The sequence below is a fragment of the Columba livia genome, chromosome 2, assembly GCF_036013475.1.
Source record: "Columba livia isolate bColLiv1 breed racing homer chromosome 2, bColLiv1.pat.W.v2, whole genome shotgun sequence".
Classification (NCBI taxonomy): domain Eukaryota; kingdom Metazoa; phylum Chordata; class Aves; order Columbiformes; family Columbidae; genus Columba; species Columba livia.
Genome location: NC_088603.1, coordinates 120,408,559 through 120,433,512, shown reverse-complemented (window position 1 = coordinate 120,433,512; position 24,954 = coordinate 120,408,559). Strand labels below are relative to the sequence as shown.

At 37.8% G+C, this 24,954-nt stretch overlaps 1 protein-coding gene across 8 annotated transcripts in view; it reads left to right on the top strand.

Annotated features, from left to right (window-relative positions):
- ST18 (ST18 C2H2C-type zinc finger transcription factor) overlaps positions 1–24,954 on the top strand; it is a 169,665-nt gene that overhangs the window by 125,016 nt on the left and 19,695 nt on the right. For all 8 annotated transcript variants that reach the window (XM_005505453.4, XM_021291598.2, XM_021291595.2 and 5 more), the window contains 7 exons: positions 1,653–1,787; positions 3,463–3,553; positions 5,067–5,171; positions 6,565–6,770; positions 9,756–9,967; positions 18,409–18,654; positions 24,792–24,907. In XM_005505453.4, the coding sequence (XP_005505510.2) occupies positions 1,653–1,787; positions 3,463–3,553; positions 5,067–5,171; positions 6,565–6,770; positions 9,756–9,967; positions 18,409–18,654; positions 24,792–24,907 (1,111 nt within the window). The remainder of the gene's footprint in view (positions 1–1,652; positions 1,788–3,462; positions 3,554–5,066; positions 5,172–6,564; positions 6,771–9,755; positions 9,968–18,408; positions 18,655–24,791; positions 24,908–24,954) is intronic.

The following is a 24,954-nucleotide window of genomic DNA, read 5'->3' as shown; positions in this document are numbered from 1 at the left end:
TTAGTCTACCTCCTTGCTAAACTACATGAATCTTTATTTGCTCAGACGACTATGGTATATGCAGGAATTTTATAGATACCTTTTCTTATCCTGAGACTAGCTATGTTCAACAGGTTTACATTGGAGTCAATGTGATTTTCTCACAGCACACATAGGAAGGAGCAGTGATGGTAAGCGTTGCAGAATCTGGCCCTTCCTGATCTGCCTTCTATTATTATTAGCTGTAGTTTGTCAGTGAGTTAAGAGGTAATGCTCATGGATGAATAAACCAGGTTTTGTTCAGATCATATAAACACTATATAATTTTTCACTTTATATTATTAACTTTTTTATTTTTGAAAAAATTACCAGGAAATCCATCAGCTCTTAATTTTATTTCTTGGAATCTACATCAGAAAAAAATTACTTAAATTTATATTTTTCCATCTTTTTAATGATGAACCTTTCCAATTAGTGGGGTAAAAAAATTAAATCATATTTCAAGCTCCCTTTGTTTTCTGTCCACTATTGCAGCACATTCCATTTGCAGTGATTCTAAAAGGCATGTGGTCTCCTGTTGATGCTCAGTCTTATTTTCTTTCCTCCCCATTTTTTATTTTTTTTTTTTTACCTGAGGTCTGGCCAAGAAGTTTAACCCTCAGCTGTCTCTGGCGATTGTGTCCCTAAGCACATCCTACCTTACAGTCCAACAAATCAAGGTTGAAGGAGGCTGCTCCCTGTGCTGGCTGCAGCTGTTTTCTCCCCCAGCACCGAACGTTGTTGGCAGCCAATCACAGATGGAGCTAAAACCATCCTCAGCAATTTATGTGGCCACTTCCTCCAGATTTCTCACAAGAGAATTTCTGGACTCGAATTCATTGATTTCTCGCCCAGGCTTTTGATCCTGCATTGGAAATCAAATAAAGGCTTTCTGACCAGTGCTTCTTGCACAATTCTAGGTGCTCGAAACAAAAATTGGGAATGCACTGTGGCCATTCCAGAGTGGTAGCTGTGGGGCTGGGCTGAGACCTCGCTTTTGAAAGGGTATCGGCTGCTCCATGTTTTCACTGTCATTGTGGGCTGCTCCACAAAGCAGCATTGCCATGTGTACCAGAGGGAGCTGCTTGCCTTGCCTCTCAAATGTAAAGTGGCATGTATTCAGTTCCCTAACAAAGAACCTACAGCCTAGAGATCTGCGATATTTAAGGAAAGGCTTTTGGTTGAAATGCTTTTTGTTTGTTCATTTGTTTCACACCTCAGCTTTTATTTGATCGTCCCAGCTTCCTGGAGTATGACATTAACAGAGTAAAAGATTGTTTCTGGTTTTTTATTTATTCTTTTATATATCTTGCTGTTGGCTGATGCTGCCAGTTTTCTGGCTTACTGGATTGTGGCTTCTGTCCTGTTTGAGGCTCTGAATGGAATAAATGACACCATAATCCTAATGCTATATAGTTTAGCACATAAATGGTATATTGGGAGGGGGAAGCCATTGTTTATAGGACACAGTGTGAAAACCTAAAGTGATGCTTAAATCACATACATCTCTGCTAAAACTTTGTGTAGGAATTACATCTGAAGTACAAAATAGAGAGTATCATGCTCCTAGGGTCACTCAGATGAGTGCAGAAAGGGCTAAAGCCAAACAAAATCCTTATCTGATTTCTCTGCAGATTCACCCAGGCCTGAAAAGAGAGAGACCAAATGCCCCATCCCAGGATGTGATGGCACAGGGCACGTGACTGGGCTGTACCCTCACCACCGCAGTCTCTCGGGCTGTCCACATAAAGTTAGAGTGCCACTAGAAAGTGAGTATCATCACCTCGTAGTCAAAAATGACCGGATTTGGCCAGTATTGTGGGTAGTGCGTACTCAAGCTGGAAAAGAAACCCACTTTTTCTGGGTGAAAGTGCAGAATGAGACTGAGAGAAGGGCCATGGCACATTCTTTGCCCTCCAGCTTTTAATCGCGGCCCTACTTCCCACATTTGTGGAGCTCAAGTACTCCTCAGCAGTAGCATAACAAACAGCACTAGGTTCCTCAGGTGGCTGGGGAAGAATAAAATCTGAGTCAAACTATCCCCACCCTGCCAGCAGACCTGCATGCTGCAGTCTTATGAATCTTCAAGATCTTGCTTGCCCCTGCCTTTGGCTAACGCATACAGCACAGAAATCACCTGCTTGTTTCAGATCTGTGACCTGATTTGCCGAGGCTGCTGGTTTTCATTGCCAATAACTGAGAGGCCTGGGCGTGCTTATTCAGAGATGTTTCCAGCGTTCCTCTTATCACTGAGCTCAAAAAGGTTATTTCCATCAATATATCCCAGTGTTAGTCCACAGCATGTCCCTCTTGTATAACTGTATCATGCTAACCCTTCTATGCCCAGTCTAGCCTGAATTTCTCTGCTTATTTCTAGCTGTGCTGATCTGATTACATTGGTTTGTGTGTATGTGTGTAATCTTGCAATGTGATGCAATTAAATGCTTCATAATAAGCCAAAACCTAATGTGAAACTAGTCATTTAAACAACCTAGTTAGTCAGATTGGTTTTTGTGTGGCATGTGTAACAACGAATTAAAAGGATGCTTGCACTTTACCAATGTCCTGTTCCTAACTGTAGTGCTCTCTCTTTTAAAATCTGGTACTAAACTATATGTATAGAAACATCTGCTGAGTTATGCAGGCCACTGCATTTGGAAGGCCCTGGCAACAATAACTTTCTAGAAAGTCAAAACTAACAAGTCCTTGTTAATTAGCACACTTCCATTCAGATGTGTTCTGTCCTGGGGGAATAAAAAAATAAAAAAAATATATATGTGTGTGTGTGTAATTTGGTTCCTGACAGAATAAACCAGTTGACTGAACAGACATACATCTCAGTCTTAGTAAATATAATCCGCATCAAAAGACATGTACGTGTAAGAGGTTGTAACCACTACTTGGAGTGTAAGTCGCTGCTTGGGAGCGTGACCAATTGGTCTAAAGTAGTTTCGGCAGAGCTCAGAGGATCAGGAGGTATCAGAATTCAAAGATCAAATCATCAGGGCTCAGATCAGATCATCATACTCAGGTGCAAGGCAGAAAAAGCCTGTACCTGAGGGCTGCAGCTATACATAGCATAACTGCGTGGCCCAGAGTTCCTCTGTGTTCTCCCTTTTCTAGTTGACTGTGTTAGTGATGTATGGGTCAGTGGGCAAAGGGCTTCATGATACAACATCCTTGCTAACCTCCCCCTTTCTTATTTTAAAGTCTCTAGAAACAATGATGTACATGTGGGAAGCCACACTATAACAACGTAGGGATAAACTGGCCTTGCTGTACTGTAGGTCCTTTGCTTCTTCTTTTCTCTTGTAGTCAAAATGTGACAGCATTAAGAATATCAGTTTGAAGAAAAAATGTTCATATTTTTTAATATATGTGGTTTTAGGTGATGCATGCTATTGTAACTTTTTTTTTTTTTTTTTTTTCCTTATTCCCACTTAGTTCTTGCCATGCATGAAAATGTTTTAAAGTGCCCGACCCCAGGATGCACTGGGAGAGGACATGTCAACAGCAATCGCAACACACACAGAAGGTAGGCTGGAAAAGTTCCTGTCCGCTTAAAATCTGAAATGTGCTTGGGAGTAAATTGATGGGCACATCTTGGAATTAGATGTTATGTACTATGCTGCAGAATTCCTACAAACTGCAAGGGTAGCCTGTATTGTTTATAACCAAATAATTGTGTTTAATTTCATTATATAAAAAATGGCTGCAGCACTGAGGATGGCAAATTCAACTAGTATTTTTCACATATGAGATTTCAAACAACAATTTCATTACAGTCTTCACACTGAAACACTATCATGCAAAAGGGGTAGGAATGAGCAAATAAATTATTATTGCTACAGCTAGAAAACCTACTGGAAACCAAAGCCTCTTCATTTTGCACCCCATATGTCTTTGGCAGGAGCTTCCCATCAAAGCACATTCTCTTTTAGCAAAACAGGAAATTTTAAGTGGAACACCTTAGAATCCTGGTAAAAACGAACTCAATTTATTACCCTCAGGAATGTCATCTCCCCGCTTGGAACACTCCTGTCTGTTTAACTCGCTGCCTGCAGGGAGAAAGTAAAATTGAGAAAAGCCTTCCAGACAGGCAGCTGGGGAATTGCAGCTGGGCTGCAGGTGGGGCAGAGAGCTGACGCGCTCCATCTCCAACAACCCACTGCTGTCGGCACGGCTCTTGTCAGGACTGCTTTCTACTGGAAGCCAGCAAGCCAAAATATTCTGTTATAGTTCTTCTGGAAAAATATAATGTCAATCTTACAATCAAACCTGGGACAGAAAATTTTCAAAACTGACTTTTTTTTTGCTGGATAGATTTTTTTTGGTGATCGATTGGTTGATTGGTTACTGTATGAGGACAGCAAAATCAAAGATTATCATACTGTTTTGCTATCTGTAGTCTTTACCAGAGAGATCACAAGCTCATCTACAAGAATATATAAAGAACTGGTAAATATTTTTTCAGTGTGTTTCCTGTTTTAAATCCCCAGTCATCTTTGTAGCACATCAGCTGTAACATAAGTGAGCAATGAATAAGATAAGAAAACATCTTCTAACCTAATAAAGCAAACAGGAAAAACAAACAAACAAACAACTTGAAATCACAAAATATGTTCTTTGGTAGCAGTCTTTCACATATCCTTGTTTTTCCCCAAATTCACTTTCCTTTTAATCAGTATGAGGCTTATATGCATGGTTTAGCTGACAAAGTAAATGTCATTTGTCAAAAAATTTTCTAGTGTCTTGCCAGCCACAAAACATCAAAGCAGAATTGTGGAAAACTCCTACATGATTCAGTTTCCAGATATAATACCTCCAATACATGGATTTCACAGTTTTGTATTACGGGTTGAAAACCAGCCATATCTGTGCTATAATAGCAGCAGCTCCCATAGATGCACAGGGCCCCAGGAAAGTTCAAAGTCTTTGGGTTCCAGAGCACACATTTCCTTTGCTTATGATTTCATTTTAATGCTTTTTTTTCTTTTTTTTTTTTCTTGTTCCTTTTCATTTCTTTTCGTCACCTTGTTTTTAAACAGCCTTTCTGGTTGTCCAATTGCTGCAGCTGAAAAGTTGGCAATGTCCCAGGAAAAGAACCAACTCGAGTCTCCAAAAGCTGGGCAGTGCCATGATCAAACTCACAGGTAGGAGCCCTCACAAACTGGTCTTTCCAAAGTATTTCTGCACTAACTATATTGATCAGTCCTCAGGTCTTTCCCATATTTCAGATTTTAGCTATGGGGTAACTCAGTTTTCTGAGACAAACCTCTGTAAAGCTAAATAACTTGACTGTATCACAATATTAACAAACAGCTTTCTGCTGGTGCTTGTGCATGTGGCTGATGGTAAAGGCAACAGACTCATTTTTTGAAAAGCAATCAAATATATTCTTCTAAATCTTATTTCAACACAAATAGCTTAATCAATGGTTCTCAAATGTCTTTCTCCTGTAAACCATATCTCCGATCTTGCTGAAATGCTTTAAACAATTTTCAAAAACTTTTCTTTTGTTATGATATTTTGGCCACTGAAGCTTGATTCAAGATCTCTTTAACCTTATTGCACTTTTAGCAGTTCAGTCCTCCTTTATTTTCTGATTCATTTCAGAGGAATCTTCCAGTGATCAAGTACTATATTATATGAAAGAGTTGAGAACTCTGCTCATTCTGTTTCCCCACCATTGAAAAATTCATATTCTGAGTTTCTTTATTTTATTGCTTTAATTAGTTTAATTTCTCATTTCTATAAAGGCATCAAAAAGGGGAAACATTTTTTATTTGCATTTGTATTTTGTTTGAGATATATATGGACCCTACAGACATGCATAATTTGCACATCATTGGCACCATGGTCATTATGACCTATTATATTCAGGTCTATTTGGGGACACTTTAGTTTGTGGATTATTGACACGATCAGCTTTAATGGTTCCTTCAGAGCCATTACAGAATATTATGTCCATGTGTCTTCCAACTACACGTGCCTTAACTCTATGTATGAAAAGTCCTTAGGAAATTACTAAAGACAAGTAGTTACTGAACAATAACTAAATTGAATAACACATCATAAATCATTCATTCCTCTCAAATAACAGAGGCAATTATTTTGGATCATCTTATATCATATTTATACCATTGTCATTCATAGCAAAGTGAGAACAATAGTGATCCATAAAACTACAAATCCTTTGACAAGCAAAAATCCAGACAACTTTTAGAAATAAGGGAAACAGCATGCTGCAGTGGTAATCTAGAAGTAAATCAGTATCTTTCTTGCAAATAGCCCACACTGTTACTAGAGAATACTAGACTTTTTCAATGTCCTCAGCTTTGAACTTGTGTGAAGTCAAAGTACCCTTTGACTATGAAGTCAGCCACCATATTTATCTTATCTATTTCTTGTATACACCTACTGGTAAGTTTTACATAGGATAGCAGCACACTTTCTGATACTGATATGCAACTGTATCCTGTTTTTGAAGAAAATGTTTTTTAAATATATTGTCTTTATCATTCATTCTTTTCCTTCTCTCTTCAGGACAAATTTAGCAAAGCAGCCTGCAGTATCTCAGTATGACTACAGAACTTCACAGCCAGTAACCTCCTCTAGAGCCACCCTGGGAAAAGAACAGGAGAAGTTTGGGAAAGTACCATTTGATTATGCCAGCTTTGATGCACAAGTTTTTGGCAAACGCACAACAGCACCTGTGACACATGGACGAAAAACACCCCAGTTCCTTGAATGTAAGCTTGAAATTTTATTATGTCTTGGAAAATGTGAAAAATGTCAATGTCATTTTTTTTTCTTTATCCCTGTTCTGCTTTCAGGTTTCTAAAATTAAAAAAAAAAAAGTCTCTGTAGGAAGCATTTTAAAACACTTGTGGCCAGGACGCTAAACATAATCACTAGTTGGCTAAAAATAGTATGCTAGATCATTATATATCATCAATGTAAGGTTTACTTGTTTGGTTGGTTTTTTGTTTTTGTTTTTGTTTTTGTTTTTTAAGAAAAAGCAACTATCAGGGGACAAGAGGAGTGAAAAGGAATTGTTTATGTCTTATCTGTTACTTTCATCCTTGGCTAAACAGTGATATCTTTATGTGATAAGATGCTGCCATGAGAAGTCCCATGGAGTGTGTCTGCAGAACATGTCATAAATATGAATTGTAGCACAGAGAAATCCAAGCTGGTTTTTAAAAGGCATTTCAGATACCTTTTGGATGCATCAGTACAGGTAGATGACCACGTGTGTTGGCTGCTTTACTTCCAGGCCTGGATTGAATTTATTTCAATATCTCATATTTCTGTACTACATCTATTTGTAGTGCAGACATATCCAAAGCAACAAATTGTTATCAAGATTCCTCTGCTTGCATCACTTGTGGATTTGCTGGGGTGCTACTCCTTACAAATGAGATACCACGGTGCAAATGCTGCAGATGTCCTTCATAACTTGCATGGGAAACTTCAGCAGGATTTTGCCATTGTATTGGCAATAATAAAACACTCTTTAGTTCATAGAAACAAAACATTCTGTTGCCATGAAGGAAACAGAAAAAAAAAAAAAAAGAAGGGTTTCATTACACCACATTTGGTTTAGAAGAAAACAGATCAAAAATAATCTGATAAAAGATTATTTAGTTGTTTTTTTCTTTTGTTCATGACAAAAAAAAATAGTAAAGGAAAACCAAAATGAAAATAAATTGCATCACATTTATCCCAACAAAGGACAATATTTATAGTAAGGTGAAGAGAAAAGCAGAAAATTTTATATGTGTATATATACTAATGAAATGTGATATGATAGATTTCTGATACTATATGGTATGTTTTATATATTTATAAAATTTATATATTTAGATATTTGTTTTTGTATGTGTCTGAGGACACACACACACACATATATATCCATGTTTGTAGGTATCTATGTGTTTGTGTATATATATAAATACCCTATTTAAAATTGCAAATGAATAGCAGATACTTATCTGGCCTGGAAAATAGACTTGTTCAAATGAAAGCAAATATGTTCATTGCCAGCTTCTTGGGTGGCAGATTTTCCAATTTTGTTTGTAAAATTGAATATTCCCTATTAGCTGTCTCTTTGCACAGATGTATGTCTATTTCACAGGTTCATTTCAAGGAAAGAATGATTGAAATGTTTTTATACAAATGCAAATCCATACATATGCAATTTATGTATAATGTATATCAGGGCTGAAGTTTACAGCTTGTTTTCTTGCAAAGATTGCAGTATGCAGCTATTATTTTAATGGAAAGGTGAAAGTAAAGAGCAGGTGAGTGCTTTAACTATGCAAATATATAAAAGTTGGCAATAAGAAGCTGATGATGTAGTGATTGGTTCAGCATTCTATGTAAATATGTAGCTTGCCAAAAGCTCATCATTAGCCCTCTGTGGATTCTGCACTTACAAACTTGATTTGTTAACAAAACACGCACCCTTCATAGTCTCCTTTTTTTTTTTTTAATGTTTTAAGGTTGATAATGGAAGGTGTCCTTTTTGTCTTTAAATATACTTTGAAGTTAGCTGTAGTAACTGCTAAAATTGTAGACCCTCTTGCTTGTGCTACAGTTTTACAGCAGGGTAAATAAATCCTTTTTCATTTACACCGGAGAAAGGCAGAAATTAATCATGAGGCTTTTATGTATTGTTCTACTGAGATGCCTCCAGTACTTAGAAAAACTGAATATGGCATTCAGCTACAGTCAGTGCACACAAACAAGCATTGCTCTTCAGGCATCCCAAGTTTGAGGAAGACGAGGAAAGAGTTCTTCAATGTCTTGTGTAGTTCTTAGTATCAAAATGCACTCAGCCAAAGCTCTACATCCAAAGAGATCCAGAGCCTTGGGGCTCAGATCTTTATGGAGTGAGCAGATGGCCATACATAGAAATGTTCTTGGTGTATCTGGGTGTAGGCTGAGAAATTGGATTTTGCTTAGTTTATCTTTGTGGGACACTGTGAGAGCTACAGACAAAAGAGGTGATTATTGCTTCCTAAGAGCTAAAATCATGGTGTTGTGTTTTGCCTGCAACAGTTAATGACATCTCAAGCTCCAAAACCCAGAGCAGAGAGATTTCTTTCTAACTGTTTTAGAGTAAGTGCTGCTGATGGAGCAGAAAATGAAGAACCACACACACCACTTTTGTCTGTGAAAGTGCTTTTCTGTTCACCTGTTAATTTTTCTTTCTCAACTGAATTCTTTGTACCTGTGTATTATTCCAAATGATAACCAACATAAGACAGATTTATTCATTTAGACAGGGTAAGCAGTGTTGTTTTAGCTAAGACTGGACAAGTAGCTGTTGTTTTTTTAAATAATAGAGTTCCAAGAGGAAGCCTCTTTAAAGATACATTTACAATTAAATTTGCCCACCAGTGTTGTCACGTCCAGATGAATAACACACTAACACTTGTTCAGTCTTTCCTTGGACATCATTGCTTTTAATGCCTGAGTAAAGAATGAGTAAAATCTGAGTAAAAGCCTCAGATGCTTTGTTGAATGATGTGTATTTGTCAGGTAAAAAATAAATCAACATGTTTCTGAAGCCATTTTTACAGCACACCCTTACTGCCAATAGGAAATGAATTGTTTTAAATGTATTCTTTGAATATTTTAATGTATGAAAATGTAGCCTGAGAAAGAAAACTATTTAATGGGAAAAAAATCTCGTACGTGCCATTGCTAATCAAATCTCTCTTCAACAGCAAAGCATTTTTCAAATCCAGTGAAATTTTCTAATCGACTGCCTAGTGCTAGCGCCCACACACAGAGCCCTTGCCATGCCAACTCTTATAGCTACGGTCAATGTAGTGAAGACACCCACATAGCAGCAGCTGCTGCTATCCTGAACCTTTCCACCCGCTGCAGGGAAGCAGCAGAGATCCTCTCCAGCAAACCACAGAGTCTGTCTGCCAAGGTAGGGTAGTCCAAGAACCTGGAGGGTGTGCTAGCTACTGAACTGTGCGAATAAACTGTCTTTCATGTTAGTGACTGCATTAAATCCCCAAAAAGGAGGCTTCTGTTTGCATGCTCTTTTGAAGAGAGACAGAGAAAATTCAGTAATGTAGTGACCAGTTCTGATAAAAATAAATAAATAGCGGGAATTATGTTGTTACTCTTTTCATAATTGAGCCCTAAATACAAGGGGGGAGTACTGTGGGAGGAAAAAGGAGGATATTTGAAATCCAGCAAAAATCTGTGGTGGATAATTAGCGAGATCTGTTTGAAAAGGGAATTTCCTTCCCTCTGAAACCTGCCATAAGTGATCGTTTCGGAGGCTGATTAAAAAAATCATGTGATTAATCAAGGTGATATTTTGGTAGCAATGGAACAGAACTACACCTATTGAGTCTGTTGTGTTTGGAGCTCATGACAGTTTGACAATGTGCAGGGAGGGAAAAAACAACTGACTTTGGTAAAATTCTACTTTCTGCTGGCAAGAGAGGAGAATCAGGCCCACAGTGTTTGGAGAGACATAATTTGGGCAAGTCTGTCGTAATGGAAAGCTGCCTAATATCATAGATGCTTGTGTGGCTTTCATGTTTTGGTTTCTGCTCTGCATTTCCTCACAGATCTTTATGATTTACAAATGGAACTGTGTGAACTATGAGCCTTATTTTCTGTGCCATTACATAGAATTATACTGCTGATGAAAATAGACAAGATTCTTTTCTAATGACCATGGTTGTGGGAGCACTGTTGTTTATTATTTGTATTAAAGTCACACATGCTCCACTGCGATGAAACTTTTGAAAGCTCTGTGTAGATGAGAGGATGCCATTACAAGAACTTGAGAAGAAATCATTGGGGAGTGAAAAGAGGTATATTTATCAAAACACAAAGTAGCAGGTCTGTTTCTGCTGTAAGACTCTAAGTCATGATGTATGCTCCAAAAGACAGATGACCTATTTCTCTGCATGTCTGTGTTGCTCTACCAGACTGGCTAGAGGTGGCTTCCACAGCTGTTGGTCTACAATTTGGTTGACCCTTCATTGACCATGGCCTAAATGCTACCAATTATTCTCTGTGTGGAATCACTAATTTTATCACCAGAGCAATGCTTTATTACGTATTTCAAGCCTTGAGGCTTTGCAGAGTGCTATGTCCTACTTTGCTGCCTTTGATTACTGCTTGCGGAGTCTTGAATCTTGAAGCTGATGTAGGGAGGTGCCATGAGGCAGACTCGTTAGAGTGTGTGTGAGCATGCATCTTCTGCAACTCAGGCATTATTTTCCCCAAAGATTGCTCACAAAACCGTTCCCAGAAGAGAGATCCATGCCTGGTATCTGCTGCAAAAAGCTGCTCCACCAGTCTTCAACAGAGACTTCTAACAGGGAAATGGAAACTGATTCCAATGGCTGGATTTAATTGCTGCTGCAGCCTTTGGCTGACCTCAGCAATAGACCTTTCTTGCCAGAGAAGAGCAGTAAAGGGACCAGGCATAACCCAAAGATTTTCTCCTCCATACCTGCTTCACAGTTGCCAAATCATAGGGAAGGTTTGAATGGAAGTGAACATAATAGTAACGATATGAAGGGACACTTGGGGCACATAGCTGACTTCTTCTTCATAGCCAGGAATCCAGTCTAAAAGAAAATCACCTGCATACCTTGCTATCTGCCTGCCTCCACTTTTGCCAGACTTTCTGGAGGGCATACGGCTACAAAACATCTGACAGAAGAATCAAAATTAGCTTCTGGCCAGAATACAGACAAGTAAGCCCCAAACAGATTTGGTGGCCAAAATCACAAAAAACCCATTTTCCTTTGGTTTGGACTATTTATTACTTTTATCCTAGAGAATTCAAACAAAAAAATGTGGAAATAAATCAACAGACTCACTTCAATAAACATGTTTTCTTATTTTAAACTATGAAGCTAAAAATAAGGCTATTTTCAAAGGCGCTACTATTTATCAATGTTTCTGAATTGGTTTGTGGCTGATATTGGCCACAAAGGTAAATGTTTAACTGTTAGATTATTTTACAAATTTTTAGATGATAAAAAACTTCTTTTGAGACTTTATCAGTCTTTGGACTCAAATAATGTAGCATCAACAGATGACTAGGAAGTTAATTATTTCCTTTTTCTGCTCTTGATGGCAGACACATTCATCAGGTCTGAAAATACGTATGTGGGGTGGCTGTGTTCAGAGCCCCATAGTATCGTACTCTCAGCCTTGCCCCTTGCCACCTTCCTTCATTCCTTCACCTAGGAACACCTGATTAGCATCCTCCACACTTTAGCAAATCAAAGCTCCTGACTTGTAAAGACGTTTGCTCTTAGATGAGCATCAGGCAGCCTCCCATGACACTTTGCAGGTGGGAGGCAGTGTGGTGGCAGACCAAGGGCATGTGTGACTACAGCAGATTTCCTGGACTTGCAGGAAATCTCTGAATGTTATACAATTGTCAGAACTGTAAAAATATTGTGCTTCTAAGTTTTACAAACAGAACTCCAAACATTTCAAGCCAGTGCCATTTTTTCTATTCACACAAGGCATGCGTCACCTGGCTTAAATGGGTGGGGAAAACACCAAAACACTTTTTAGCACAAGTGTATTCTTGAAGTAATCTTGTTTATCTTTCGGTACCTCAGATTGTTTATCTTGACCTCCAGAGTGTTGTTCTTTTTAAGTAGGAGTTGTATATTTTACCCTGAATGTTGACCATTTTTGTGTAAACATAGATAACACTTAAATGAAAAAGTCAGTTTTACAGCACAGTTCAGAATTTCATTAACTTAATGGATTTTCAAATATATCTCACAGTCTTTACATAGAAGTCAAAAAGGAGAGTATAAGCCAAAAAAAAAAAAAAGCGAAGAGTAGTAAAGGTAGAAAAATAAGATTACAGTCAGTGTGTAATCCATTGGTAAGCAAAACTTCCAAAGAGATCTAATGTACAAAGGTGATCTGCCAAATACCTGAATATTAAAATGATTGACTTATAAATGAAGTAAATTGAAGAAAAAAAATTATTCTGAAATTGGCAGTAAAATGGATTCTAAGCTTTCTCTATGAATTATCTATCAGCTGCACATTAAGCGCTAAGATCATCAGATACCTTGATGATGCCATTTTCAAAATAATTAATAACACATCAATGTTACATTACCTGAGCCATTCAGAGTCCACCTGGGAATGTAGTAAACTGTTCCTCTGAATACAATCCTGGTCAGCCAGTTCTTGTGAGGTCAGTACCCCAAATCAGTCTCCTGGTTGAATTTGATTTGCAGTTTATGTAGCTTCCTTCAGTTCCCATTGAAGTCAACAGGAGTCCCCTCAAAGGCTTAGCCTGCAGTTTCTAGCACCATGTAAAAGTCTACATCACCACAACATCCAGGGATCTTCCCTATTAACAGCCCTCACCACATTCACATATCACAGAGGTATCTGCAAGCAACACAGTTTATCTGTATCTTCATCACCACTGCTTGCCAAGTATTTTGTTGACTGTTTTGGTGTTTTTCCCACCTGTTTAGACAAAATGGCATATGTGCACTATGACTTGAAAGAAAACAAAAAATGACATTTGCTAAAAACGTTTAAAGTTCAAATTCTGGTTTTGAACAAAAATACATCATGTTTCCATTCTTGAATATTGATGATGTTGATAATTACATCTATTATTTTTACAATGTAGTTAGAACTCAGCACGTTTGTCAGGCAATCCTTTACTACAAATACCTAAAAACCTAAATACAGGATGAAAAATTGGCCAAGAATATCACTAGGTTCCATCCAGTTATACTGCTGTGCATATTGCTCCTTGAGTACATTCTTGGCTAGCTTTTTTTAATTTGTGAATTGGTCTGGGATGAAATTGTGACTTCAGTTTTGTCACAGATGTTGCTGGGCAGTTACAAGTTTTCTTATTTTGACCCAGATTAGTCTTTTAATTTGCTGCAGAAGAACTCAGTTGCTTAAATTTAAGCCTGAAAAACTGAGGACCAGGTGTGTGTACTTTTATTGGCTGGGAAGAGAAAAGATTGTGCTTTTTTGGATGGAGTTGCATTTAGAATAATATTCCTATACATGGCAAGATACTACTTTCAGAGTTACTCCCAATACCAGAACTGAGGAGTTCTTTTGAGCTTTCTAAACTAGACTAAACTGGTAGTGGTAATGCAAAATCTTTGATAATGTTTCTTTGGACTTAGTATTAAATTGTATGGCTGATGCCAGCCAAAGAATACACAAAACCCCTTATATGTAATGATACAATCTCCCTAAGGTCACATGTTTGAAATAAGATTCATACAGACACAATAATTCACTCTTTCTGACCCAGCCATGAGATAAAGCTTAACTTGTAATCATGACTGGAGACACACTGCAGAGTATTAAATGTTGTGAGAGATCAGATGGTCCAAAAGCATACGAAAAAATACAGGAGTAATTTGTCACAAAAACACAACATCCTTTATTGTCCTAGCTGATGTAACTCAGTTTTAAGGACAAGACTTAACAATGTACTAGAAAATATTCTGTAATATTTATGTCATAAAATAAAGGAGGCTGAAAAAGCTTCACTTAAAAGTGCAAAGCACTTGAAGAGGATAGAGACTGGTTTTTATTTACAGACTTATATTAGTCTTGATTTAGGTAGATATTCATAGCAGAGTACTACTTGTACCTTAACTTTTCACTGAATAGATCCTAGAATAAAGAAAATATGCTTCAGTCATTTTTCTCTTTTTTTTTTTTTTTTCTAATTCTGGATTTCTTTTTCCAGCTGCTTGTAAAACCTGTGGGGTTGAATACACTGTCGCTGATGTGAAAGCAGACAAGAGTAACCTGAATTTAATTACCATGTGTATTCTCTCACCCTCATTGATTTTTTTTCATTGCTTCAGTGGATTTTTTTCACGGCTTACACCAGTGTAAATGCAAATGTAAATAAGACTAAAATCAGGATCCAAAGACTTACATAGCTGCAAACTCATATAAGTTAGGAAATAACAAGATACATTTGCAAACTTATTTTGTTTACATTTACAAGGAAGAATCAGAACAGTTTATATTGTTTTGGTAGCTATATTTAAAATATGTCATGATAAATGGATAAATATAGGCCTGTTCACACATGCACTAGAGTCGGCAGTAATAAGATCTTGCCTCCACTGAGAACACAGCCTCTACACGTTTGAGCTAAGCATAATAATTGCCATTTTCTGTCAGCATGTCATAGCTCTGCTCTAGCATTTTTTTGCCATTTGCCATTTTTGTCTTTTTAAATCCATTTTTAAATTAATGTAAAATTAAACATGGTAAAACAAGCAAAGGAGACATATTGAGAGGAGGGTGGGATGAGAGTAGGAATGAAAACTGGAGCAATATCTCTGACTACCCTCTCTTTTTGCTCTGCCATTTGGAGTTTGCTCTGAAGGCAGCAAAGTGATAGCTCTTTTATACCATCTGACTAAAAAGCCATGCTGTAAACGTGTGATCCATCCTGCGATGGGCAAGAGGGGATATTTTTCCATGACTATATTTAATTGTTGTGTGCATCTGTGAGCTCACTTAAACCCCATCTGTACACTACTTCACAAGCATACAACCCAGCCTTTTCTGATCAGAATTAGGTACATGTTGGACAACCCAACTTCTGTGTGAATTTCGGGAAAGTGCTGAGGAACCTTTAAATATCCGCATTAGTAAATGTTCTGTTTATCAGCCAGAGCTCCTTGTTGAAGCTAATGGTATCTATTTCTCAAAGACAATAAATTTCCTGATACTTTTCCATACCCAGTTTCATTGAGGAGTGGACTTTGATTTGTTTTGGTCCTTTTTGTTATTGCTGTTGCCTTCTGAGTAGTTGATATTGTGTCAGTGACAGAGAATCTGCACTATTTATGGGTTTTGCACTATAAAACTACTGCAGCCCAGTCACATGGCTTCCTTTCCTAAGCCATCTGTCACAGAGGTCTGGAATTTTATGTGAATGTTGGTTGTGCAGACTTAACCCAAGTTTTTTTATTATGAAAAATGTCAGCAACTACAATATTTAGCATTTTACTTTACATTGGTCATTAAACTTGATTACTGTAGCTCTGTTTCATTGCTATAGTTACATATCAACTATGAAGCCAAAAAACACTGAGGCGATCATGGCAGAGCTATATTGTCAGATCCTGGAGTGTGTGCTTGGCACTGATATAGTTAATATCTTGGATTTTTGTAACTAAGGTTTATTAATGCTGGTATAAAAATGTATTTGATATTATACAGATGGCATAAGATGTTGTGGTTACTAAGTTATTATCCAGGATAAGCTGCACTGTCAAATTCAGGGCTTAAAACTATCACAGGAGATTAAACTATTTACTAAAAAGGGGTAGAAAGATATAACCAAAGCGTCTTAGTATGAACATATTAGAAGTGTATTTACTTCCCATAAATATAATAAAACATCTCTCTCTTTAAGCTGTATGATTGAAAATGTGGACTTTGCTATGCAGGAAAAGCAAACGTAAGAAGTGCCTGAGTTTCTGAACCAGGGGCAAGCAGATGACTTGTTTGTGCTTCAGTCTAGGTGGGCATCTGTCTTAGGCACATGGATACAAAATGGCATCAGGATACCTCAGTGAGATCATTGAGCCCTAAATTTTCATCTTCTACCAACATTTTCCTTCTGATTAAAAATATTTTATCAGGCACATTTTACCTTTAAATGAGTGACCACTGGCAGTGGTATAAGACAAGGCTGCATGAAGGAAGCTTTGTGCCTTCACTTCAACCATGATGGCCATGTCACACTTTCAGCACAAAGAAAGAATGTCTTGTTTTATCACACCTACTTTTAAGGTCCTCAAGCAAGGAGAAGTTTCATTGCCCTATCTTTATTCACTAAATGATTGACCAACAGTTAATGGGAAGAAAGAGAATGGCACTCTTTCTGTCAGTGACTCATCTCTTCCCAAGAGGTCTAAGGAGGATGGAAAAAATTGCCCCCCTGGACATACTTGTCTCATTTCCATTTACAAAAGAGGGCCTAGGTGATTTGCTTTCACTAGGGATTCAATTTTACTCAAGGTGGGAAGTCTCAATCTGGGTTTATACAACTGTCTTCTACAGTTATATAACACCTAACATATCTAGCCCAAAATTCCTGAGTGGTATTTGAGCTTTGTGGTCACATAAATAAAAAATAGTAGTGATGACAATAACAAGAAGACACAGAGCAGTGTTAATTACAGCATTCTACATGTGTAGATCTATGACATTGTTATTTATCTCTGTAGTCTTTGAATGTTTTCCGTCTTATTCAGGGCAACACACAGAACTAGACTATAAAGTGCTTCTCCAGAAGCCACCTGTTTCACCTCTTCCCATACTTAACTTTAGAAACTGTTGGCTAGTCTTAAACTCATCCCTTTATACACAATATGTCAATACACAGTGTTGCATACTAAGCCTGAAGGGAAAATTTTTATTGCTTCCATTATTAAGTTGCACTTTCAGGAGCTTATCATCATTCTAAGAGGAGTTTGTACTCTTTTCCTGTGGTCGGACAGTGTGAAACAGAACAGTATACTTCCCTTCTTATACAGCTGAGCAGCACTTGCCCCTTCTTGTGAGCAAGAGCTGCTCTGAGAGCTTCTCCCAGCCTGGAAAGAGAAGCTGGGTCTCTCCCCAAACTGCACACGCCCCTGCAATCAGAGGCTGCTCTTTGCTATACTTGCCCAGGTGGCAAAGGCTTTTTTAGCTCACACTGGAGGTCTCCATCAGGGAGAACCTCCTAAAGTTCCTCCTGTGGTTCCCAGTCTAATGCTCTCAGTGCAGACCTGTCCCTTTGTCACCTAGTCAAACTATGATTAAGGCAATATGCTATCTTGGGTGATGTACAAAACTGTAGTGAAAATTTATCCTACTGTGATTCTTTTAGGCATATTTCTTCTCCCCCTCCTCCTCTCCCCCATGATGCAGATGTTGTAATATTTCCGGGGTGTGGGGGGAAGGGAGGATGTATACTAGTAATGCTGTTGATGACCTAAACAATGCATTAATGCTTTTAACTGTGAATTGGGGTCATAGTTCTCTGTAAGAGTGAAAAAAATCAAGAAGATTTAAAGCTAAACTTTTTTTAAATAAAACTAGATTTAGGGTGTATAGGTTATGATTTAGAGGCATCTTATTTAAATTCTACTTACTATGTTTAAGCTGAGATGCAGGGATACCATTACCGAAGCTTCTCTTAAGTCTGCCTAAGAGTTGGACATTAACTGATATAAATCGAAAAGCTGGTTTTAGATTCAGATAAATTTAAATAAAAGCGTGCATTTATATTTATCCTTTAAAAGCACCACATGGTTATGTCCATATCTAAACATGTCTCTGTTTCCTGTTGCATGTCAGGGAGCTGAGATAGAAGTGGATGAAAATGGCACTCTGGATTTGAGCATGAAAAAGAACCGAAGCCAAGACAAAGTTATGCCTCTCACTTCTTCCAGCACAGCACTTCCCACTCCTTCCTCTTCTCCTTTCAAAACAAGCAGCATCCTGGTAAATGCAGCCTTCTACCAGGCTCTTTGTGAACAGGAAGGCTGGGATACACCCATCAACTACAGCAAATCCCATGGCAGAAAAGAAGAAGAAAAAGAGGTATTTGTTCAGTTTCTGAGTGACTCCCTTGGATGAGTGGTCATACGATGGTCTTCGGGATGACCAATCCAGCGCAATTTAAAAGGAATCAATTTCCACAGGTAGAGGTTTGTGAACATTGAGCTGGCTTTAATGCCCTCTCAGATATGGCATAAACTGTACTCACTTAAAAAAATCTTGCTCTTGGAGCCTACTTGTGAATGTCTAGAAATCTCTAAGATAAGGAAATCAAAGGTATCCACCATTAGAGAGTGCTTTCTAAATTTTTTTCCTAATAGCTCAGTCCTGTTGCACATATACCCAAAAGACATAGGGATCACTTGGGGTGGGGCGGGGAAGGAAAGGGGAGAGGGGAAGATAACCACAAACACAAACAAAACAACACACCAAATAAAATAAGCAAAACAAAAACAAACCAAGGCAGTTTATTTCATGCTGAAACAAAACATAATTTTCCACACCAACACTTTATAATTCTAGATAACTCATTGTCTAAGCATTTAAACACATGCTTAGAATATTCCCTGCAACATTCTTTCAGTGGAAAACTTTTTATTTTACATTTAACACACTTCAATAAATTTCTGTCAGTGAGTCTTATATCTCACTAGTGGGTCCAGTGGTCCAGAAGACAGTCTGAGGGTACAAATTCAGAAATAGAAAATTGTTACAAGTGCTTGGAGGTTTTGATTACAACCAGTGACACAAGAGGATATGTACATGATTTCCACCAACTGTGGTATTTTTAATCTGATATGGACAGAGCATAGAAAAAAACAGAGTATAGAGATGTCTTCCCTTTTCACATTGTCTTAGGAAATATAAAAACCTAAACCTGAAAATGCAGTTGCAGGAACAAAGATGAGCAACTAAAATTTCAGCAAATACTTTTATTTCATATCTTTCCAACATTTATGGCTAATCTTCTAGACTGGCACTTTGAACTTGATGATTGTCTTGATTTTGGTTTTGTTTCAATTTTGCTCTTTCATGTCTGTTTATCTTATCTTTGCAAGAAGGCAGCATAGTCTTCTATTGTCTTTCTTATTCTATTTTGCAGCCGAGTTTGTTGTTGTTTGTTGTTTGTTTTGTTTCTCTTGAGTCTGACTGTCAGAATACTGATTGCTTGTATTTTTCTTAAATCAGGAAGGGACCACCAGCATCTTTAAAGATTAATTAGGCAGAATCTTGTTATTAACATAGACAAGTATAAGTGATAGCTTTTTGAAGCAGACTAAGAGATGTCCCAATTTGGGGTTTTCATGCGGCTTTTAATACCTTTTCTCCCTATCTGGTTTTATATATCAAATAACAACATTTGAACATGATACTTGTTACAAAATTGTCTTTTGTTAAAATATCAAAAATTGTTGCTTCAAGAAGACATAGACAGTGTTAAATCTATTTAGGGCTGAGATTAGGAGATCCAGGCCTCCAGTTCCAAAAACACCTGCAAACAAAAAGATAATTTAGTTGTATGAAGAAAAAAATATCTGTCAGTGCCAGGTTGTCTATCATAATGTGACCACTGAAACAGCTTACACCACAGAAGATCATTTCTTCACAGCTTGGTTGTCTTGAAGAGCCCTCTGTGGGGCTGATGATGCTCATAATCTCAGCAATGAGAACATGTCCCCTTTATCAAGGTTTTAGCGATGGTTTGACACAAGGCAGTAGGCTGAGGGCTCAGGCTTTTCCCCGTTCATGTGGCATGACAAGCAAGTACACCCAGGTTTGAGAGACCCACCTTGCTGCAGGAGATCAATCAGTGTCACAAACTTGGCAGGGGGCCTGTCCTGTTGCTCCTCTTTCCTGCTGACACCTCAGCTCAGCAAAAGGGCCATGGCAGGAGCACCTCCACATCCAAGGCTGTGATGGGTGGCTGGCTCTTTCCCTGTCCCTTACTGGCACAGGAAGCTGGAGGCACCAGCAGACTACCTACAGGACATAAAGATCCATGCCAAGGCATTCTTACCCCTTGCACTTGGTGCTTTGACACTGTGCAGTTTGTCCCTAACTGAGGATCTGTCCCCACATCTCTGCTGTGAGCTTTTGCCATCTCAGGGAGCGTTGACATGTCCAGTGCTCTCAGGGCCAGAGGCTCAGTTTTGCAAATCAAAGACTGGCAGTTATCCTCATGCAAAGAAAATGACTGATTATATCTATGTCTAATTCATTGTTATCTGGTTCATATGCACAACAGTTGCTTAATTTTTTGTGGTAATTTCCAGAAAATATTGTCTCTCTCTCTCTTAGCAAAATAGCCTGTCCAGATGCCCCCTTAAAAAAAAAAAAAAAAAAAAAAAAAGGAAAAAAAAAACACACACACACAAAAAAAAAACAAAACCTGAATTTGGAAAAAGCTCAACATATCTCCAAAAGGAAAATGCCGAGAAATAACTAGAGCTGTCAGTTAGTTCAACTGTCAGTTCTCCAAAGATTTCAGGGCTTAAAAATGTTAAAAGTGCCAGATGCTATTATCTGTTATTCATGTTACCATTATGTTCTGGTCTTTGCTGAAATCAATATAAACTTCCATCTGTACATTAATGGAGTTTCATTGCTTGCTTGCTTTCTGTAGTGTGCATGCATGAATGCACACATGCTCTTTGCAGAAAATAGTAGTGTTTGGACCCATTGGGCTGGTTCTGATTTTTCTTTTAGTCTGGAATTCTTCACAATTTTAACAGCGTTTAATTATAAATCCATTCAAATAGAAAAGGAAAAATTATACATAGGTTTGGACTAGCTGTGATGATCATCACCAAAAGTGCTAAGGGTGCTTAGCTCTCCCTCTAACGCTAAATCACTGGAGAAGAACATAAGCCAAGGCACGATGCTGTACACTCAGTCATAAGCGTGGAGGATTAAAAACATTTGGTCTTTATGTCTGATCTACTCATTTCAGACAGACACAACCCCTTTTGTGCCACATGCACTGATGTAAGGTCCTAGAAAGGCAGAATTTTGGTATTTCTTTTCCTACATTCCCTTTGAACTATCTTCCTTTTGCAGCTTCTGCACATCTGAAGATTTCATGCTGCTTGAATAATACCAACTGTTCCACAAGGTGCTAAGACAATGCTGAAGAAATCACCTGTTTAAATGTCTGTATGTCTCCCTCATTCCTGGGAAATACACTAAAGGATGTTAAATAGGAAATGAACTGCATACGCACTTTAATCCTTATTAGATTTTTCTTTTTCAGAGGAGCAGTTATTATGAAATTGTAGAAGTTTGTGTATGTGTGTATATAGCTGTCGGTTCAAAAACATTACAAATCCTAGTAAGTAATTTCAGGAAATTTACAGTTAAAATTTGAAAAAAAAAATACATTATTTCAAAGACAGAAGATGAAAACACTTCAATTCTAAACCCTCTAGTCTCATATTTATGTCTGTAGATTTACTCATGTAAGCCTTCATCTTGCAATCTTGTTTTTGTTAAATGATTCAGTAAAACATCATTAAATGAAGCCGTGAAGTGCAATGTCTGGAATTTAGTTGAGCCTTTATATGTATAATTCTCAATCAGTCTTCTCTGTGCAGAAGGTTTCAGACAGTGACATGATGAATAGTCACACACACAAGTCTCTGGTCCATCACCAGCAAAAGATCAAGAGATATCTTTCAGTTGAGATAAAGAACACATCTATATATAGGAAAATATTAATATACCCTGCAGCGCAAACAGTTATGTCTATCCTTGTTTGCCATGAGTGCATCCTGAGGTACATCACACAGCTCAGGATCCCAGTAGAGTGCCAGAGTGGTCTTTCCACCACACTCCGGTCCAGGCTCCTCTCAGTTGTACCTTTGACAAGAAGTGGAATAGGCTGATGTGTGCCTGGTCTTGATACATAGTTAGGACCCAGCTAAGGCATGCACTAGATTTTTAGAAACAAAACACTGGTCATCAGTTCGGTGATACAGATGTAGCCTGTTGGAGTTAGTTGTTAGAGAGGAAGCTGATAAGCCAGCCTTCTTCAACCTCTGTTACATTAAGTGGAAAACATTGTACCTGCGGTTTTTGAAGGTATTTTGGCATCTGAATTCCTCCAGCTGGCAACAGATGGTCACTATTTTGTTGCTTCTTTTGAGAGCTTTTGATTTTACAGTGACTTACAGTGGTGATGATCCCTGTATGAGCCTGCATTTACACGTATATGAGAAAGACAGGTTAGAACTTGTAGACAGAGCCAGGAACTTAAATCCCCAGTCTGCAATTGCAGTGGCAAAACACCCCCATATGCCACTGGAACCAGGATTTAACTCAATGTTAGAAAACAGTTTTTGAGGTTTCTTCAATCTTGAACAAAGCTGACATCCGTTTTCTCACTTCTGTTTTTTAGCATTTTAGTTTCCATGTTTGGAGGACTTTCAACTACTTATGGTTTTTGTACTAGCACTTTAACAATACTTTCATTGTTTTTTAATTTTATCTGTTACCCCTTAACTGAAATTTTCCTTTAGAAATGAAATTCTAAAAGCCTGAAATATATCAGGGTTAATTTTTGGATTCGTTTTGGACTTTTTTTTTGTTCATTTGGGGTTTCATTGTCGTTGGTTTGGGTTTTTGTTTTTTTAATTTAAAATAATTACTTAATATTTACTATGAAAGAGTGCTTAGAAAAGCTGAAGATACATGTTTTTGCTTTCTATATTTATAGCAGATTAGATTATTCCCAAACAAACTAACGCCACAAATGTGGTTTCAAAAATCAGTAGTAATTGATATAGCAATAATATGGCATGGTTTCTATATGTATGTGTAGTGTGAGTTTCAGTAGGTAGTAGGTAGCCAGCAGCAGAAAGCAGAAGGAAGTCGTATTGAGGATCCAGTCTCCAAATAGGCAAAGATGAGCTGCCAGAATTGAAGACCATATGGAAGCTTTATCAGAAGAAACACCCCCGCGGAGCTTACAAGTCCCGTTAGGCAGAATCTCCATTTTCAGTCCAGATTCTTCTCAGCCCTCCGCTCTGTGTTAACAGCTCTGCAGACATCCTTGCCTCTCTGTCCTGGCATGTTCGTCAGCTGCACAAGCCCAGAGTTTCTATGGCACCAGCCCCATGAGTTTAACAGGAGCTGGGAGATTCTCCTCTCAAACACAAGCAGCAGTATCTGCTCCTGCAGAGGGTAATCTCTGGGTGATACCTGAGTGCTGGAACAGAGTCACAAAACCAATATGAAGCCCCAGAAGGGATTAATAGAAATTTGATAATTGATGCTATGGGCTTTGGAGAATTCTTGAATGATATAATATCCACAGAGCATCCCTCCAGAAAGGAAGTACTTATCTTTCATAAAAATAATAAAAATTGAAGGCATTAATTCTCAAAACAGTATAAACCAAGCTATTTTGAAGTGATCAAAGAAGACTTTTCAGAAAACAAAAATGTATTTTCTTTTCAGGACTCCGAATTTTAAAAATACCTTCCCAAGGGAGTGAATGCTTATGGCCCTTATCATCCACCAAACAGCACTGTAGCAGTGATGATTTTAATCTACAAACAGTAGAAATCAAGAATTACCCTTAGCAATCTGTCACTAAGAAAATTTCAATGTAGTTTTGTTGTTATGTTTTTTACTTTAACAAGAATCTACTTTTTGAATAAGAAGTCATTCCATTCTACAGACCTAAAAAGCTTTGCATTTACATATGTTTATGTAAATAGTTTTTTTTTTTTTAATTTATTATGGCAATTCTGTAATTCATAGTGCAATGGTACTCACTTCAACTGTATACAAAATTCAGTGATGTAATTGCACAAAACAAACAAACAAACAAACAAATAATGGCTGAAGTCTTGCTCGATTCAACAACTACCTTTATTTTCTCTGTGTGTTATTCTTTGGCCTTTATCACCATTTTATATATCAAACTCAATTTTTCCCTACGTATGGCTTAAACCAGCATCTGCCTTCAGAAATACTTTCAAAATGTTTTTAAAAGTCTACCTATGAGAACCCGAAACTGTGATGTACTAAACTTTCTTCATCTCTCTCTATTGTTTCTTAAGACTTTTTAAAAAATGTTTCCCAAGCAGTTCCCTTCTTGCCACAGCAAATTGTTTGTTGAATATATGGGGGGTCATAAAGGGTGAAACCTTTTGTCACATTCTCATTTCATGTTTCAGAAAGATCCAGTAAGTTCTCCAGAAAACATGGAGGAAAAGAAGTATCCAGGAGAAGTCTCCATACCAAGTCCTAAACCCAAGCTCCATTCAAGAGATCTCAAAAAGGAACTCATCACGTGAGTCACAAAAAATGCCGTATTTTCCCCTGCCCTGCTAAAGACTG